This window comes from Maniola hyperantus, chromosome 2, assembly GCF_902806685.2.
Source record: "Maniola hyperantus chromosome 2, iAphHyp1.2, whole genome shotgun sequence".
Lineage (NCBI taxonomy): Eukaryota > Metazoa > Arthropoda > Insecta > Lepidoptera > Nymphalidae > Maniola > Maniola hyperantus.
The window spans coordinates 13,197,899-13,214,485 of NC_048537.1; the positions used below are offsets into that span (position 1 = coordinate 13,197,899).

Genomic DNA, 16,587 nt, shown 5'->3' on the forward strand with positions numbered 1-16,587 from the left:
ATAATAATAGAGTATTTCTGCCATCTGTCACTGATTAGTATATAATATATAGTCCATATAAAAACCTTTTCACGCGCCATTTTAACTCTATGGGTCAACTGTCATGTACCTTTAAAATAAGGACTAAACTCGTACTTTTGGCATGTAATTTGACATAAAAAGTTAAAATGGCGCGTGAGGAGTTAAATTTTACGCGTTATACGCAATAGACCGTAGACCTGCAGGTTCACGCATTCTTGCTTTACTACAATAATACTTTTTATTTCAGTTATTCAAATCTCGTGTCTCATTCTTCCTACGAATGTATAATGGGTAATCAATACTTATAATAATAACTAATGTGTTTATTGAAGACTGTTTAATTTTAAAATGGTGTAGTATTGATATTTTTTAATATGTATTTGATAAACTAATAATACGCATTCCAGAGGGTACGCATAGGGTTGTGCTCAATGTTAAATAAAAATGTTTATCTTTTTAATAACTTTATTTTATTTCGATAATATCGATAAATAATAAACGTATCAGGAACTTTACCCTAGTGTTAGCACCTAAGAGACGATAGGTATCTAATCTACATAGTGTTCAAAAAATTACATATCATATTTGATGGTGACAAACCACTATACCTACTGATGAACTGTTAAAATCTTCATAATAAGTATTTTTAGTAAAAATTTATCTTAACTGGTTCAACCGCCCTTATATTTGATAAGACCCTTGGAAACAAGTTACTATTAATAATTTGTTGATTTATTATCATTATTGATACGATTTTGATGGCAACTTGCATGCCAAATGTCAGCCAGTAGTTTGAGCTGAGCGTTGGTAGGTCAGTCGGTCAGTCAGTCAGTCAGCTTCTCCTTTCATATTTATATAAGATAATCGGTATCATTATCTCGGAACAAAAGAAATTTACGTATTGTATTAGGTTGAATTGATACAGAGTTTAAACAGGACAATAAAAATAAAATAAAAAGTAAATTATAAAAAATAAAATTACCTGTCTCGTCTCGTACATATTAAAGAGCAAAGTCGCAAAAAATTAAGTAAAAGTTCCAAAAAATATACAACAAAAGATAACTATAAAAATGTGTTTATTATCGTTATTGTGTAATTTCGGCTTAATCACGGCGATACGCTACTAAGTACTAGGTACTGATTACTGACTCGATATTATAGTTGTCTGATGTCCTTGATATAATCGTAACATACTAAATCATTATAAAGAACGCGCTCTGGTGTGCAGTTGTGTGAATCAATTTGTGATTGAAATAACCTGCAGTAATTTTTTCTTATATTTTTTAATTGTAAGATTGCATTAATATATCGCTAATAAATTGCCGCCTTTTGTATCCGTTCAATCTGTTTCGTGTTCTTTTACTGTTAATTTCTGTCTTATGCTTGTACAAATAAGGTGTATAATGATATGATCGGTTTCTATTAGTTTGTCCTTCCTAACGCTAATGTAACTTATAAACGAATCACAAACATTTCATTTTATCAATCTACAAATATAGCATGGATCTGTTTGACGTACTCATCCAAGCCGGCCTGCTTACAGCCGCAGTGCTGTTTTACTTGATATTTATAAGAAAGCCGACAAAAAGGAAAGGGCATTATCGAGAACCGGGTGAGTCTACTTTCTTTTAGAAACTCATTTGTTACTTAGTTTGAATGTTTAAATACTCAAGAGCTACGTACTTAATTTTGAGGGCACTTAATGTGTGAGCGAAATGTGAGACCCACGTCTGTGTATAAGATGCCCTTAAATTTTAAGAAGCGTTTGAGTATTCGGAGAGTTTGTGCTAAAATCGGTTTTCGCCAAAACATATTATACCTACTTACAGTTGCCGGCAGAAAATATTATACATCAACCTTTGAAAAGAGACAGCGGTTTCGTAGAGCGTTGTCTCTGTCTTTGAGAACGACAAAACGTCACATAGGTATGAGTGACAGAGACGACGCTCTACAAAGCCGAACTCGCTTTCTAAAGGTCGAAGCACAATATTTTCTGTCGGCTACTGTACACACCTATAAATAATTGAAAGAAAGTTGATAACCCATACTAATATTATAAATGCGAAAGTATGTCTGTCTGCTAGCCTTTCACGGTCCGATTTTGACGAAATTTGGTACAGCTTGCATTCCGGGGAAGGACATAGGCTACTTTTTATCCCGGAAAATCAAAGAGTTCCCACGGGATTTTTGAAAACCTAAATCCACGCGGATGAAGTCGCGGGCATCACCAAGTAATTAGATAATGCCTACCTATTTTACCTAATTATTTACTTATTTATTTTCTTGAATCGCCTAATGGTGTTTTTTATTACAGCATGGAACTATCAACTTAAGTTAATCTTGGCTCAGTTTGCTGTCAAGTGGTGGAAGTCGAAATTACCTTCACGTCAAATAAGCGAAGCTCCCCACAGGGACCAGAAGCTGGGTTGGGATGATATCACACTACGAGCCTCGGCTCCGGGTGGGTCTTCGGTCTTGTTGACAATACGCAAGTTGTGCCGGCAGAAGAACATCGCCGAAGTTGTTGTATACCTCCAATTGCAAGATGGCACCAAATATAAATTACCGCGTAAGTTTACCAGACTATAGGCATAATGCTTTAAATTGATTAGGTTCCTGCGGTAGTGGAGCGAGGCGGGAGGGGTGTGATGACGTGACGCGAGAGCATAGAAATATTACGCAAGTGCGATTCGTCAACTTGTGTCAACTGTCACCCTCCCGCACCGCTCCAGTAGGCAGTACTGCAGGAATCTACTCAGTTAAGCGTTTTGCCTTTAATAACTGACCACTATATAGTCGACGCATTTTAAACTGAGTCGTCGAGTTATCTGTCTGTTTCGCTCGCACTTACAAGTCGTAGGTAAGGGCGAGCGAAAGAGACAGATAACTCGACGACTCAGTTAAAAATGCGTCGACTATAGAGTATAGACACACTTAATGTATCTTACCAACGTTGATAGAATTCGAGAGTCGAAACATAATAACGCCAATGTAAAATGAACCTGAAGCTTCTCGATTTAAAGTCAAAAATTCAATACTTTCGCATTTAATTTTGCAACGTTTCCGCTTGGAGTGCTGGCTGTAGATGTATAGACAAACTTGATTTTTAAAATGAGGTCATTAAAGTATATTTTACTTTAACGCTAAAGTGTTTTTAGTGTGAAGTGTAAAGTTTCGTTGCTCAAATTCTATCATTCGTTCTTAATTTATTAACATGTGGTGTAATAAGAAAAACTTGTGTACTTACAGAGCATCCAGAGACAGCCATCTCTGAATGGGTTCAAATGGAAGATGGATGGAGTGCTGGTGGATTGAAGATACAAATATTAGAGTCGCAGACAAGCTTGAGGGTTATCTACAACGGACCTCTAACGCGAATTGGTGATAACGTTACGCAACACGTTAAGTTAAATCTAATGTAAGTTTACTTAACCGTAGGTAACCATTTTCAATCATCATAAACAATCTAAGCACACCAATTAATGCCCCCTGAAAGTCTAAGGCTTCGTCTCATGACGTATGAAAGAGGATGATGATGATCATCATCATCATCATCATCATCATCATCACCATGATCTTCATCATCGTGAGACTTCACACACCTTTGAGAACATTATGGAGAACTCTCAGGCGTGCAGGTTTCCTCACGATGTTTTCCTTCACCGTTAAAGCAAGTGATATTCAAATTGCTTAAAACGCACGTAACTTTGAAAATTAATTAAAGGTTCGTCTTGACCAGTAAGCTATCGCCGCTAAGTTTACTAAACATCCCTTGTATAGGTAAGTTATTTTTGAAGAACAATAGCGAGCAGGCGGGTCATCTGATGTTATGTGATTACCTACTGCCGCCCATGAACATTTGCAATACCAGAGGAACCGCCAATGCGTTGCCGGCCTTTCAGGCATTTGTTGATCAGCCCTTGAATAACCCCGTGTTGTAATCTGATGGGAACACCGCCGAAAGAAGTACTTATCCACAGTACTTATAACTAAGGCTTCACTTACTTGTTATATGGAAGAGACTCCTTTCCCTTGCCCCTTCAAAAGAAACTGCGGTTTAATACGAGGCCATCAGCTCATTTCTCCACATAAACCTACTTGCCATGTCTTTTAGATGGACCTCGGTAACAAGTGTCTTGCGCTACCCAGAGGACTGGAGTACGCAGCTCGCGGCAGAGACTTTGGCTTTGGAGCCTTGGCGAGAAGGCAGATGGCCGCATTTACTGTAAATATTTCTTGTTCTTTGAAATTTTAAAATAAGACACGGGTGCCACTGTATATTAATAGGGTATTTTACCCTTTTTTGAAAAGTGTCTTAATTTGACCCTAAAGTGATAATAAACTACCAAAAAATTTACAAATATTTTATTCGATCAATAAGTGCAATAAAAATGCATATCAATTTTGCATGTCAAATTTCGACACGAAAACACTACCCGCCATCTTTTTAGGTTCATGAGATGTCATGACGTCACTCGGATTGGTAAGCAACGGTGTTTTCTTAGTGAAATACATTACAATTTCAATCCATGTGACGTCACAGTCGGAATCAACATGGCGGCTACGGTATCATGCGTTTTGGATATTTGTAGAACAGATTAAAAAAGTGAAATCTTTAAAATGAATTATAGAATTCATTATATTTGCACGATGCACGATTGCTTATTGCTAATACTATCTTTTCTTATAGTTTTTAGATATTTTTCCCGTTTGGTGTGAAATACCTTATTTAAAAAGATCTAGATGTTCGTCAGCGTGGTATTAGGTTTTATAAAAATCCCGTGGAAACTCTTCGATTTTCCGGTATAAACATTAGTTATATCCGTCCCCGGAATGTAAGCTAACTCTGTACCAAATTTTGTCAAAATCGGTAAAACAGATGGGGCGTGAATAGCTAGCAGACAGACGCACAGATTTTGGATTTATAATATTAGTAGTACGGTGCGCGGGCGAAAGTAATATAAGTAAGAACATCAACCTTTAGAAGGATATAGCACATTTGTAGAGCACTGTCTCTGTCGTTGAGATCGACAAAACGTCATATAGGTATGAGTGATAGAGACAACGCTCTACAAAGCCGAAATGTCATTCTACATTATGTACATTACTTTCGGCCGCGTACTGTACTTAGCTTTTTAAATAGATACCAACAAAGGGTTAGTACATTGTTAGTGACTAGAAAATAGGTGTATCACCTAACGTAAAAATAAACAATTACATATACTTAATTAGTAAAAGTAGGTTACCTCCTTCAAGCTACTTGACACAGGCAAAGTGCGTTGTGCACTCAAAATGCCACGAAAGAAGAAAAGTAGGGTAGTTAAAAATTATTGTTGATTCCTAGAGACAAATGCGACGAAGGCGCCGGTAGCTGGATGCAATGGGGAGCAATTCAAGGGCGCTTCCAGTCGTTTGACGCAGACGGTGCTATAGACAGAAGCGAGTACCTTCGCTTACGGGGAGCCAAGGAACGGAGCTGGTCTCTCGGCAGCAAGGATCTGCGGCGATCGGTCACTGTCACAGCGATAGCGAGCGATGGTACCGCGGTGCAAATCCGTGGCTTGTCGTATTATAACAACTTCACTCAGTATGTAGCATTTTATTACCCTACTAGCCCGCGATTTTGTCCGCGTGGATTCAGGTTTTAAAAATCTCGTGGGAAATCTTTAATTTTTCGGAATAAAAAGAATTCTTCAACTATACCCATGCAAAAAATCAAGTCGATCCGTTGCGACGTGATTGACGGACAAACCAATAAACCAACTAACACACTTTCCATATTATAAATGCGTATTGATATGTAAATGCCATGGTAGTGATTTAAATGCTAACAGGCACGTTTTGAGCCTCCTGCCAACTTCACCTATAACTTCATCAAGTTACCGACATTATTACGTAAAAAAGAAGTAAACAGAATACAATGAGCAAGCCAGGAGCGCGATTGCCGTAGAATGACAGCTACAATGTCACGATCGCAATCATCTCTGATTGGTTGACGCTCGCTCATTATTGGCTACAATACATTGTTGCAACAAGAATCGCACAAATTCAGCCAATCAGAACAATTGAGATTGTAATAATGATTGATGCAAGTTTTAGACAATCGCCCAACAGGTCAACATTTAATCAAAAACTAGAATAAAAATAAGGAGAAAAGACAAGAACGTCTGCACCGCACAAGAGACATACAAGACTGACATTTTGATCGCAACGTTACATGTCCTATGTCCGTTATCTGCGACCAATGGCTTGCCGTTTCTTACTTCCCTATTAGCTCGTTTCGATGAACAGGATTGAATATAATTTTTTCTTCTGATAATGTAGTTATTTTACAGCATAGTACTTATTTCTTACAGATGCATTTCAGGAAACGTGAGGTTTCCCAATTTCATGGTGAAAAACATAACCTCAACTGACTTGGCTTTGTCTGATTTTTGTGAGCGTGGCACTGAAATACCAAACACTTACACCATAAACGTAAGCAGTGAGTGTTGATTTTTTTCATGAAGTAAACGTATTAATTTTGTTTAGCTTTTAGACTCTAGAGCCTATAGTAAGATTCAATCAATATTACTTAATTTTTCTGTCAACAACCGATAACCGATATTGAGATTGGTACTCGTATCACGATATGTTTGCTTATCGATCGCGTATTATCTCCAAACTAAACTATATTGAGCGGACTGTATAGTGCTATTCTTTTCACAATGTTCCCTGTGGAAAGGGATAGCATTACTTTAAGATCAGTCAATTTAGTTTAGTTTAGGGATTGCGTACAACGTAATTAGGAACGTTTTGTGGTGATTTTTATTGTCTTAGTAGGGCCCAGGAAACAAAAATATTATTCAATGAAGTTTTGACGATTTCTTTGTGGTACTACGAGGTTAACTCAATCTTAAGTCTGAGCAAAAGTCAAAGTGCGCTCTATATATCTCAGCCTGCGAGGCGTCCTTCCGTCTTATACCCCGATCACCACCTTGACCTGTCGCGGGCTATACCTACGTGATCATAAAGCTGCGATCTAATTATAACTTTACAGCAGCAAACAGCCGTTCTTTCAAAGTGATACTTCGGATCAACAAGGAAGGCGGGCGTACGTTGAGTGGCGTTCCACATAAACAAGAACTACTTTATCGGAGTTTTGCTGTAGAAATCAACGGAGAACATGGAACTGGGATTCTCGAGTTGGGATATGATACATTAGGTGGGTCTGTAAGTCGGAAAACTAATTTGAAACTAACTTTGTAAACTATCGAATTAGTTCAGAAAGTCAATAGGTAGTTAGTATACTTTACTGTTAGGTGTTTATTAAGGCTACTTTTGAATTTATTGAAAAAGCACCACATACTTTTAAAATCGACTACCAATAGATCTGTAAAAATTTTAAGCCAAATGTGTTTGGCAAATTAAAGTAACATAACTATAGGTATACCAGAATCTCATGAAATGAAATTCCCAAGTTAGCAACACTGTACTCTGTGAATATCCTATGTACATAGTACCTACTCTGTGGTGAGTATTAATAATTCACCACAATATTCCCCACAGAGTACTTGTACATAGGATATTCACAGAGTACAGTGTTGCTAACTTTGGAATTACATTTCCGTATTTTTCAAGAGATTCTGGTCTACCTATTACCAAAACTACAAGCTCGAATGCAACATAATTGTGATCCTGTGGTGACCGAACTAAAATAACAAACAAAAATATTCAAACTAGCATAATTGCTAGAAATTTTCACATAACCTGCTTTTCTTTGTAGAAACCAAATCTGCAACACCAACTTATATCACTCCACTGCCTGCATTGAAATGGCTTGAGGGGAAAGAAGCAGGGGATGTAGGCTATTGCCTGCCATTTGACGCTATTGCCGCTACTTGTACCGAATACGTAGGCGGCAAAGGAGCTTCGCTTGCTCTTCTGGCTTCAGTGCAAGACAAAGAGGTAGATATAATGTAGCGCTATCTTTTCTTTTCCTGTCTGCCCAGGCTGGGCTCACTTGGTCACGTAACCGTTTGTAGAGCGTTGTCTCTGTCACTCATACCTATATGACGTTTTGTCGGTCTCAACGACAGAGCCAATGCTCTTCAAATTCGCTATCTCCTTCTAAAGGTCGACGCACATTGCTTTCGGCCGCGTACTGTACCCGTGATGCCAACTAGGGAGAGTGTTGTGAGTATAGTCAGGCTTGGGTTCATATCCAGTAATTTGTTGATCGATTTCTTCGTATACAAATCTAAGCAAGGGAAGCATGGAACATGCCTATAAATAGTTAAAAAATCAAAAAAAAATCTTCATTTCAGGGTTACAGCGTTCCACCCGGCTTTTGCGTGACGAGTAAAGCTTTAAACCAACAACTGGAAAAGAATCTTGAACTGGTATACGCTATTTCCAAAATTGAGAGGGCCAATGAAAATTATAATGAGAGTATATTCAAAGAAAAGTGTGAAAAGTGAGTGTTTTCTATATTACATATTATTCAGGCAATAAATCAGACAAGTGCAAGTCGGACTTGCACACGAAGGGTTCCGTACCATCGTACAAGAAATAACACTTTAATTTTAATTTTCATGGCGGCCATTTTGAAATTCTTACTATTTTTGTTGACTCTACTTATTACGGTTCACGACAGACAGATAGACGGACGAACGGACAACGGAGGCTTAGTAATAGGGCCCCTGGCCTCTGGGAACTCTGAAAATGTTAATAATTTTAATTATATTTTAACTTTCAGAGTAGTTAACTTATTTGTAACAACCGAAATTGTTGAAGACGTTAAAGATAAAATATTAGAACACTTAAATGAGCTACGGAAAAAAGCGACGGATAAAAAATATGGCTCTCAATTGCGATTTGCAGTAAGATCTTCAGGTAATGTGAATGCAATACTAAACGCTATTATTCTTCTTTAAGGAAAAGGATGGATGGGGATAGTCTTAAGAGTAACATCCTTTCAAAATGTTATTTGACATTATTTGGCCGTATAATGTTTTATAACAACAAGCGTTTGCCAGCGGATTTATTCTATATTAGATAGGTATAGTCCGCGACAGGTCGAGATGGCAATCGGGGTATAATGCGGGGGGTCGCCCGGCACACCCGCATGTCACCCGCGCTCGCTCGCACTGGGTTAGCGTAGGGGCTGTATGGGTGTGCAGCACGTTACCTCTCCGATTGCCATCTCATCCTGTCGCGTACATACATACGTATAGGTACTTATTATTTAAGCTTTGGTTGACCAAATATCCAATGGCAAGTATTCTTGCAGAACTCGCTGTCAATGTCAACATATGAAAGTGTTTAGTATACAAAACATGTAGAAATTGATTTGTTGAGAATGTTTACACAGTGCAAAAATCAGACTTCTGCAAGAAACTTGCGGAGATTACTTACCAGTGGTCACTTGTGACCTTTGTGACTTTCGTTTATAACAGCGGTCGGAGAAGACTGCGAGGCACTGTCGGCGGCCGGGCAAAACGATACAATATTGGGGTGTGTTAGTGACGATGACGTCACACGCGCCGTGCAGAAGTGTTGGGCGTCTATGTTTGCCTTTACGAGCGCTTATTACCGCAGGTAGGATTTAAATATTATGTTTATGTGTAATATTTGTTTATTACTAGAGGTTCACCTTGACCTATTACCGCGTGTACCTAAATATTACCCCAATTGCTTCAATGAGCGCGCCCCCCCTCAAATAAAGTTTTTAGTAAATTTTCAGCTTTGGGTCATTGTTCATTAAGTGAGCCGGTAATGGGTTGATAATGATGATGATGTTCAACAATTCACAAGTTCTTAGGGCTCCGACAAACTGATGGACGGATGGTTGGACAGAAAGACGGACGAAGTGTAAATTCACACAAGTAAACTCGTTGGCCTCGTTTCGTAATCTACAGACGATTTAGTGATACCTGTTCACAAATCCAAGTTGTTTAGAACAGAATAGAATAGAATTGAATATATTTTTATTCAAGTAAACTTTTACAAGTGCTTTTCAATCGTCAACTAGTTTAATTTACCACTGGTTCGGTTTATTTGATTAAAGTGCACATAAAAATAAATTGCTGAAAAATTTAAACAAAGGTCTACAGAGTATAAACGGCCTATAAATGCTTGTATTTTGAACAATAATTAGGTTTAAAAAAGAATAGCGTAACCATATATTCCAAGCGTCCAAGGGCAATATTTCAAATGTCTTTTAAGATTATTTGTTGTATTATTCAGGCAGAATGGTCAGCCGTGTATGTGTGGTGGGGGAGTGGTGGTGCAGGCGCTGGTCATGCCGCGGGTGGCTGGAGTCATGTTCACCCGACACCCACTCCACGGGGACCCTACCAGGATCCTCATCACTGGCAACTATGGCTTGGGAGAGGTCAGTAGAGACTCAATCAGACCTGTTTGTGTGGCAGCGTTGGTGGTGCAAACATTGATCACGCCGCATGTGGCTGGAGACGGAGTCATATATACAGGACACCCGTTTCCACGGAGACCCTACTAAGATCAACCAACTATGCCTTAGAAGAGGTCAGAAAAGTCGATGAAATTTTATATATACAAATAAAAAACAGCTGATTGATACGTCAGCGTAAAGCACCACTTAAATTTTTTTAGAAGTATTTTCAGAAATATTACCCAAAGGAAGTTCGAGCGATACAGTTCACGATCAACAAATACAACAGTTGATTTTGTTGTGCCGTATAGTGACAGGAATCTTGAGGTCTTGTTTTAGTGTGTCGATCATCTTACTTACACATTTCAGGACAGAATTTCTTAATGACAGATTTACACAGACACGGATTTAAAAAGTTTTACCCAAAAATACCCTTTTATTTCCATTCTACACGATATCCCAACCCAGGCGGTAACCTGACATATTACTAATTTCAATTCAGTACCTGGCGCAATCAAAATCCTTGATAAACGTATATGATTTTTCACTAAATAGCTCCAAATTCTTACCTGAAAAGTCTCCTACACAGAGACTTTTATCAATTTGGAAGTTATCTGGCCTCTAAAAACAGAATTATCCGCGTTGATCTGCACTAAACAGTTCTAGACATTCTGTTTGTTAAATAAAGTGTTGTCCGTTGTGTGAAGATGTTGATGAATGGGATTTGAATTTACAGAGTGTGGTATCTGGATCGGTGGAACCAGACACTATCATTGTAAAGCGTGGATCAGAAGACACACTGTCAATTGCCAAGATCGAGCTAGGTTCCAAAACACATCGAGTGACCACGAGCAGCTGTGGTGTTAGCTCAGAAAGTGTTCCCGAATTTGAACGAACTAAAGCATGTTTATCGGAATCAGAGATTTTGAAACTTGCTCGAATCGCTGTATCGCAAGAGAAACTTTGGGGTGCAGGAAGAGATATTGAGTGGGCTATAAAAGACGTAAGAATACTAATTTTTGTGTAATATAGTTTTTAAATTCACTCTTGCAAATTTGGTTTTTAAGCAAGCATAAAAAAAGCCATAGACTTTGTGTTTTTAAAGAATAGTGTTTTAGCTATGTTGAACGTAATTAATATTCTTTTTCCTCTTAAGTTACTGTACCATTAACTTGTGTAAGGTATGCCGTATGATCAAGCTTAATATGAGGTAGTTATTTTGAAATTACAGACAGACACTTCAATATCATTTATTAGTATAAAACATTTGAATTTTTGCAGGATTGTATATTTCTCCTCCAAGCACGACCAATCACGTCCCTCGAGCGATGGACGGAAGAGGAGTTGTTGCATGAATTGGACTCCCCAATCATGTCGGACGACGAACTCGTCACCTTCGCTAACACAGGGGAGGTGTTCCCTAAGCCCGTCACTCCGCTGACTCACGATATGGTGTATCGCCCTCTGGATAAAGGTATCGCGACATTGATGGTGGCGACCGCCGGCGGTTATGACAAGAAGATTATGATCACCCACAATAGATGTGCTCTTGCTCTATACAACGTAAGTTAATATTATATGTATAGTACGCGACAGGACGAAATAGCAATCGCGGAGGACCATAGACTTTGATAATTATTATCAATTTACTAGCTTATGCCCGCGATTTTGACCGCGAGGACTACACAAATTTTGAACCCCCATTTTACACCCTAAGGGGTTGAGTTTCAAAAATCCTTTCTTAGCGGATGTCTACGTCATGATAGCTATCTGCATGCCAAATTTCAGCCTGATGCGTCCAGTAGTTTGAGCTGTGCGTTGATAGATCAGTCAGTCAGTCCTTTTCCTTTTCGTTTTATATATTTAAAAGATTAGCTGCACCAAAAACTGACTGTGCGTTCTCTAGAAACTTTAAACATTAAATATTCATCTATGTCTACAGACGGTGTATCAACGGGTCCCTAAAGAAATCGACATAAACATCCGCATGTTGGAGATGTCCATCCACGGGCACAAGGTCGCCGACGACGATATACTGCACACAGCATTACACAGGAGACAGCCTCAGTGTACTGACAAGTTATTTGCTATTTCAGATATGGTAAAGGTATGTATGAAATACAACCCCATCTCAAACCTGAGCCCGTTTGGAACCCTCGTAGCTTTAGTTTTCAGTTTACGTAATTAATTATCACCACTAGCACTATCCTTACTATAACTTACTCCACTATAACTTACCATCAGATGAGATCGCGTCAAGGGCTAACTAGTATCATAATGAAATCAAATTAATTAAATGTTCAACCGAATGAATATATCACCATCTTATAATCCACAGAGCGTGATCATTACAAAATGGGTGATGAACGATACAATCAAGCGTGTAAATAAGATGGACCTGAATCCCGATACAGGAAGCTCACTGGAACTGTTTGATAGAATAGCTACAGCGGAGAAGGATATGACGCGGTACACCAGAAACCATGGCTTAACCACCTCGGCGAGCACCTTTACTCAGTTCATAGCTATGAACGTGCTGTTAGAAAATAGATCAGGTATGTTCAAGTGGTGACAGCCTATGGTTTAGACTTTGGTAAATCCATGGTTCAATCCCAGGCCTGTAAATTTTCTGAGTTATTTGGGTTTTAAGCAATTAAATATCACATGCGATAAAAGTAAACATCGTGAGGAAACCTGCATGCCTGAGAGTTCTACACAATCTTCTCAATGGTGTACTATTATATATTCTGTGATGGTGTGTAAAGGATGCCAATCTGTTTTGGCCAGCCTAACCCCTTGTATTCTGAGAGGAAATCTGCGCTAACTAATGAGCTAGTAATGAGTTAAGATGATGTCTAAGCGTCTAACCTGTTTGGCGTAATGAACGCCTTGATGCGCGTTCGGCGCTAGGTAACGCACTCGCAGTGTTGACTACACCAAAATGAACCTACCGTAGTGTCAAAGAATTTGTTTTATGATCCACTTTTGTTGGAAGATTATTTTAAAGACAGTGCTGGCACTACGTCAGAAAACGGCAGGACAAAACGAAACTACCTTGGTACATAGTTTCAACTGAATCGGATGAACGTTGCGCGAACAACTCGGTAACGAAGGAAAGACTAAACACTTTATGTGTTTGGTCTTTCCTTGTAATATCTGTAAATTGATGCATGAATTCACCTGGACATAATTCGTAGAGTTCTCACCTGAGCTCTGTTACGAGATCGGCATGTTATTAAGTTCGGGAGACGTATTGTCCGCGGAGGTTCCGCACGCGTTGGCCAGACTTGTGAGCAAGTTGGAAGATTCCGGCAAACTGGAGGAGTTCCGTAGTCAAGATCCAAACACAGCCATGGACTGGCTAAGAAAGAATTTGCCAAATGTGTACAAAGATGTTTGTACGTTCTTGGAGCAGCACGGACATAGAGCTATCATGGAAGTGAGTGAATAGAAATAGAAAGATTTTTATTCAAACAAACTTTTACAAGAACTTTTAAATGTCAAATGCATCTACCAGTGGTGCGGCATGCTTTTCCTCCCGAGAAGGACCAGCAAGAAACTGCGCGGTTGCTCTTTTCAAAGATTCTAATTATAATAATATTAGGCCCTGTATAAAAGTAATTGCAGACCCGTGCATTGCTGAAGCGAGCTGCGAATCCAGTAATGAAAAATGATGAGTAATGAAAAAGATATATTTCTTTAAATTATATTACCGAGAGTTCATTACTTCGCTCGGCGAAAATATTATAAATTCTCTTCATTTTCCTATACCGTGCAGATTTCAAAAAATTGGGCCTTTTTTCCTTGTCTACATTATAAAGGCAACCTCTGTGCAAAATTTTAGCCTTCTAATTCCTAGGGTCTGATCGTTGATGAGTCAGCCAGACATAACTTTTCTTTTTATCCATTCTCCTTATCTTTTCAAGTTATTTAAGTAAAACAGAATCTATCGATAGAAATAATCTATTTGCAAACAAATCATTTTTGCTTGTTCTCTTCACTAAACTATGTTTGTTGATAATGACAAGCTCCCTGGTGGTGATACGTACTGTTGTCTCATAAAGGGAGGCCAGGGCTCAATTCCCTAATATTTTCTGCATATTTTAGTTTGATCTCGCAACAAAGCCGTGGGTGTTGGTGCCGGAAGAATTGATGAAAGTGCTGATGCACATTAAGCCATCAAAGGAAGAGCACCAAGCCAAAACTAGCGATGAAATCATTGCTTCTCTAAAAACTCCCAAAAAATCAAGCACAAGGTAAGTTATTATTACAATTTTGTGGAGAATCATTTGCTTGTTATTAGCTTTTCTCATTAGTCAATTTGGGTAAAAAATTGGAAATTGGCTAAGCTCGTTATTTTGCCGTAGTTCTTTGGCATTCTGCAGACCAAAATCCAAGTAATTTTTAGAGAATCATTTGTAACCTGTTTACTGAGGTGGCATCAAAAGTTTGCTAAGTAGGTACATATAATTTCTTCAATTTTGATAGGGTCTGAGTGGACTTAAAGTTTATTATCGGTTCATTTTGCGGCATCAGTGATGGCGACTAATTATTTACTTATTTTAATTAAAGGATCGGTGTTGATTATTGATTGCTAAGTATGGTAGCTGTTCATAATTCTTGAAAGTGCATGTTAAATCCCAAGCTTTAATTGATATTCACCAAGGAATGGTAAATGTAATTTTAGGAAAGTCCTCCGATGGATTCTCCCGCTGTGCCATCGCGCGGTGCGTCACCGTGAGGCCACTAAAGCGCACTTGATCCTCGCGGTGCACAAGTTGCGCGTCGCAGCGCTGAGCCTTGGCCGACTTCTCACACGGAGCTGGCACTTGCCACATCCAGATCTGGTGTTCTACTTCAGAGTCAGCGAACTAAGGGATTACATTACTACGAGGGATCCAGCGATGTTGAAAAAGTAAGAATTTGATCTAATTAACATTTTCTCAGTTGTCGCTGCACCTCATAGTTAGCTTTTACAAGGTCAGTCGGTAAGGGGGTTCCTATCAGCTGAAAGGGCGGTAATTTTATTTATCATAAAAAATATTTTTTACTTATTAAAGTGATCAAACGTCGTGAAACAAAATCTTTAGGGTATTAAAGACTCCAAATCCTTTATGGAGTTGGTGTCAAATTTAAAAGGAGTGAAATCAATACAGACCCCTTTGGAGTTAGTATTCCCTTTCCAAATGATTTTCTATATTTGAAAATGGGCGGTTATTCTACAGTTACAACTTTGTTTCTTCAATTAGTTTTTTATTGCTTCCTCACAAATTGAAGAAAAGTACTGTACAAGTCTCGGCCGAAATAGCGATTACCAATCTCGTTTAGTTTCAAAATCGCTTGAGAAGTCCTCGACTTCGCCTTGGCCTTCCAATAATACTCGATCAGTAATCGCTTTATTTCAAGCTTGAACTGTAATGTACTATTATGTATCTAATAAATTAAATAAAAAACTTAATAATCCAACGAGAGCTGTAACTTTGATAGGCTAGTTTTGGCAATTGTTTTTTATACATATTTCATTAATTGCAGAGCTATCCAACGTCAACAGTATTATCCGGGATGGTGTAAGCAAAAATTCGCAGAAATTATAAAGGGTTGGCCACAACCTCTTGCGATAGAGAAACCCCGAGTTACAGCTGGAGGAGTGAGACTCCAAGCGACATCTGTGTGTGGTGGAGAGGTCATCGCAAGAGCTTGCGTGGTTAAGGATCTTTCCGAGGTAATTTTCACCTCTATGGTCACCTCCTAATCTTATTGAAACCACAAAACCCGCTGCTTATTGCACTTTCCCTTTATAGTCCGTACAAAAAGACTTCTCACGCGCCATTTTAATTCTACAGATCAACTGTCATGTCAAAAGTATCTTCCTTTCACTTAACCCTCACTTAACCTTTGAAATAAGAACTAAAATCGTACTTGTGACATAAAGTTTGACACAAAAAATTAAAATGGCGCGCTAGGGATAAATTTCAAAGAAATTTTGTGTACTACTTCGTAGGATGTAATAAGAATAATTATTATTACCTCCTATGTCGATGATAAATTACGTAAAATAAGAGCATGAAATACAACGCTGCTCGGTCGTGTGACGTCACTATCCCGTTTTCGATTCTGACCAAAACTTCGAGCGGAAAAGAGCACTTTCCCGCTCATTTTAAAAGATATTCAAA

At 38.6% G+C, this 16,587-nt stretch overlaps 1 protein-coding gene across 2 annotated transcripts in view; it reads left to right on the forward strand.

Annotated features, from left to right (window-relative positions):
• Positions 1 to 16,587, forward strand: part of LOC117990722 (rifampicin phosphotransferase-like) — an 18,757-nt gene continuing 2,170 nt past the window's right edge. Inside the window, exons 1-21 of one of the 2 annotated variants that reach the window (XM_069504313.1) lie at positions 1,292 to 1,310; positions 1,521 to 1,633; positions 2,336 to 2,590; positions 3,271 to 3,439; positions 4,136 to 4,246; positions 5,366 to 5,608; positions 6,378 to 6,505; positions 7,061 to 7,225; positions 7,787 to 7,968; positions 8,328 to 8,476; positions 8,759 to 8,895; positions 9,459 to 9,600; positions 10,249 to 10,396; positions 11,151 to 11,417; positions 11,696 to 11,977; positions 12,357 to 12,521; positions 12,753 to 12,969; positions 13,612 to 13,853; positions 14,522 to 14,670; positions 15,102 to 15,329; positions 15,947 to 16,136. In XM_069504313.1, coding sequence (XP_069360414.1) covers positions 1,522 to 1,633; positions 2,336 to 2,590; positions 3,271 to 3,439; positions 4,136 to 4,246; positions 5,366 to 5,608; positions 6,378 to 6,505; positions 7,061 to 7,225; positions 7,787 to 7,968; positions 8,328 to 8,476; positions 8,759 to 8,895; positions 9,459 to 9,600; positions 10,249 to 10,396; positions 11,151 to 11,417; positions 11,696 to 11,977; positions 12,357 to 12,521; positions 12,753 to 12,969; positions 13,612 to 13,853; positions 14,522 to 14,670; positions 15,102 to 15,329; positions 15,947 to 16,136 — 3,681 coding nt within the window. In that variant the 5' untranslated portion in view covers positions 1,292 to 1,310; position 1,521. Of the gene's footprint in view, positions 1,634 to 2,335; positions 2,591 to 3,270; positions 3,440 to 4,135; positions 4,247 to 5,365; positions 5,609 to 6,377; positions 6,506 to 7,060; positions 7,226 to 7,786; positions 7,969 to 8,327; positions 8,477 to 8,758; positions 8,896 to 9,458; positions 9,601 to 10,248; positions 10,397 to 11,150; positions 11,418 to 11,695; positions 11,978 to 12,356; positions 12,522 to 12,752; positions 12,970 to 13,611; positions 13,854 to 14,521; positions 14,671 to 15,101; positions 15,330 to 15,946; positions 16,137 to 16,587 lie in introns of both variants that reach the window. The other variant, XM_034978209.2, reaches the window with a different exon arrangement.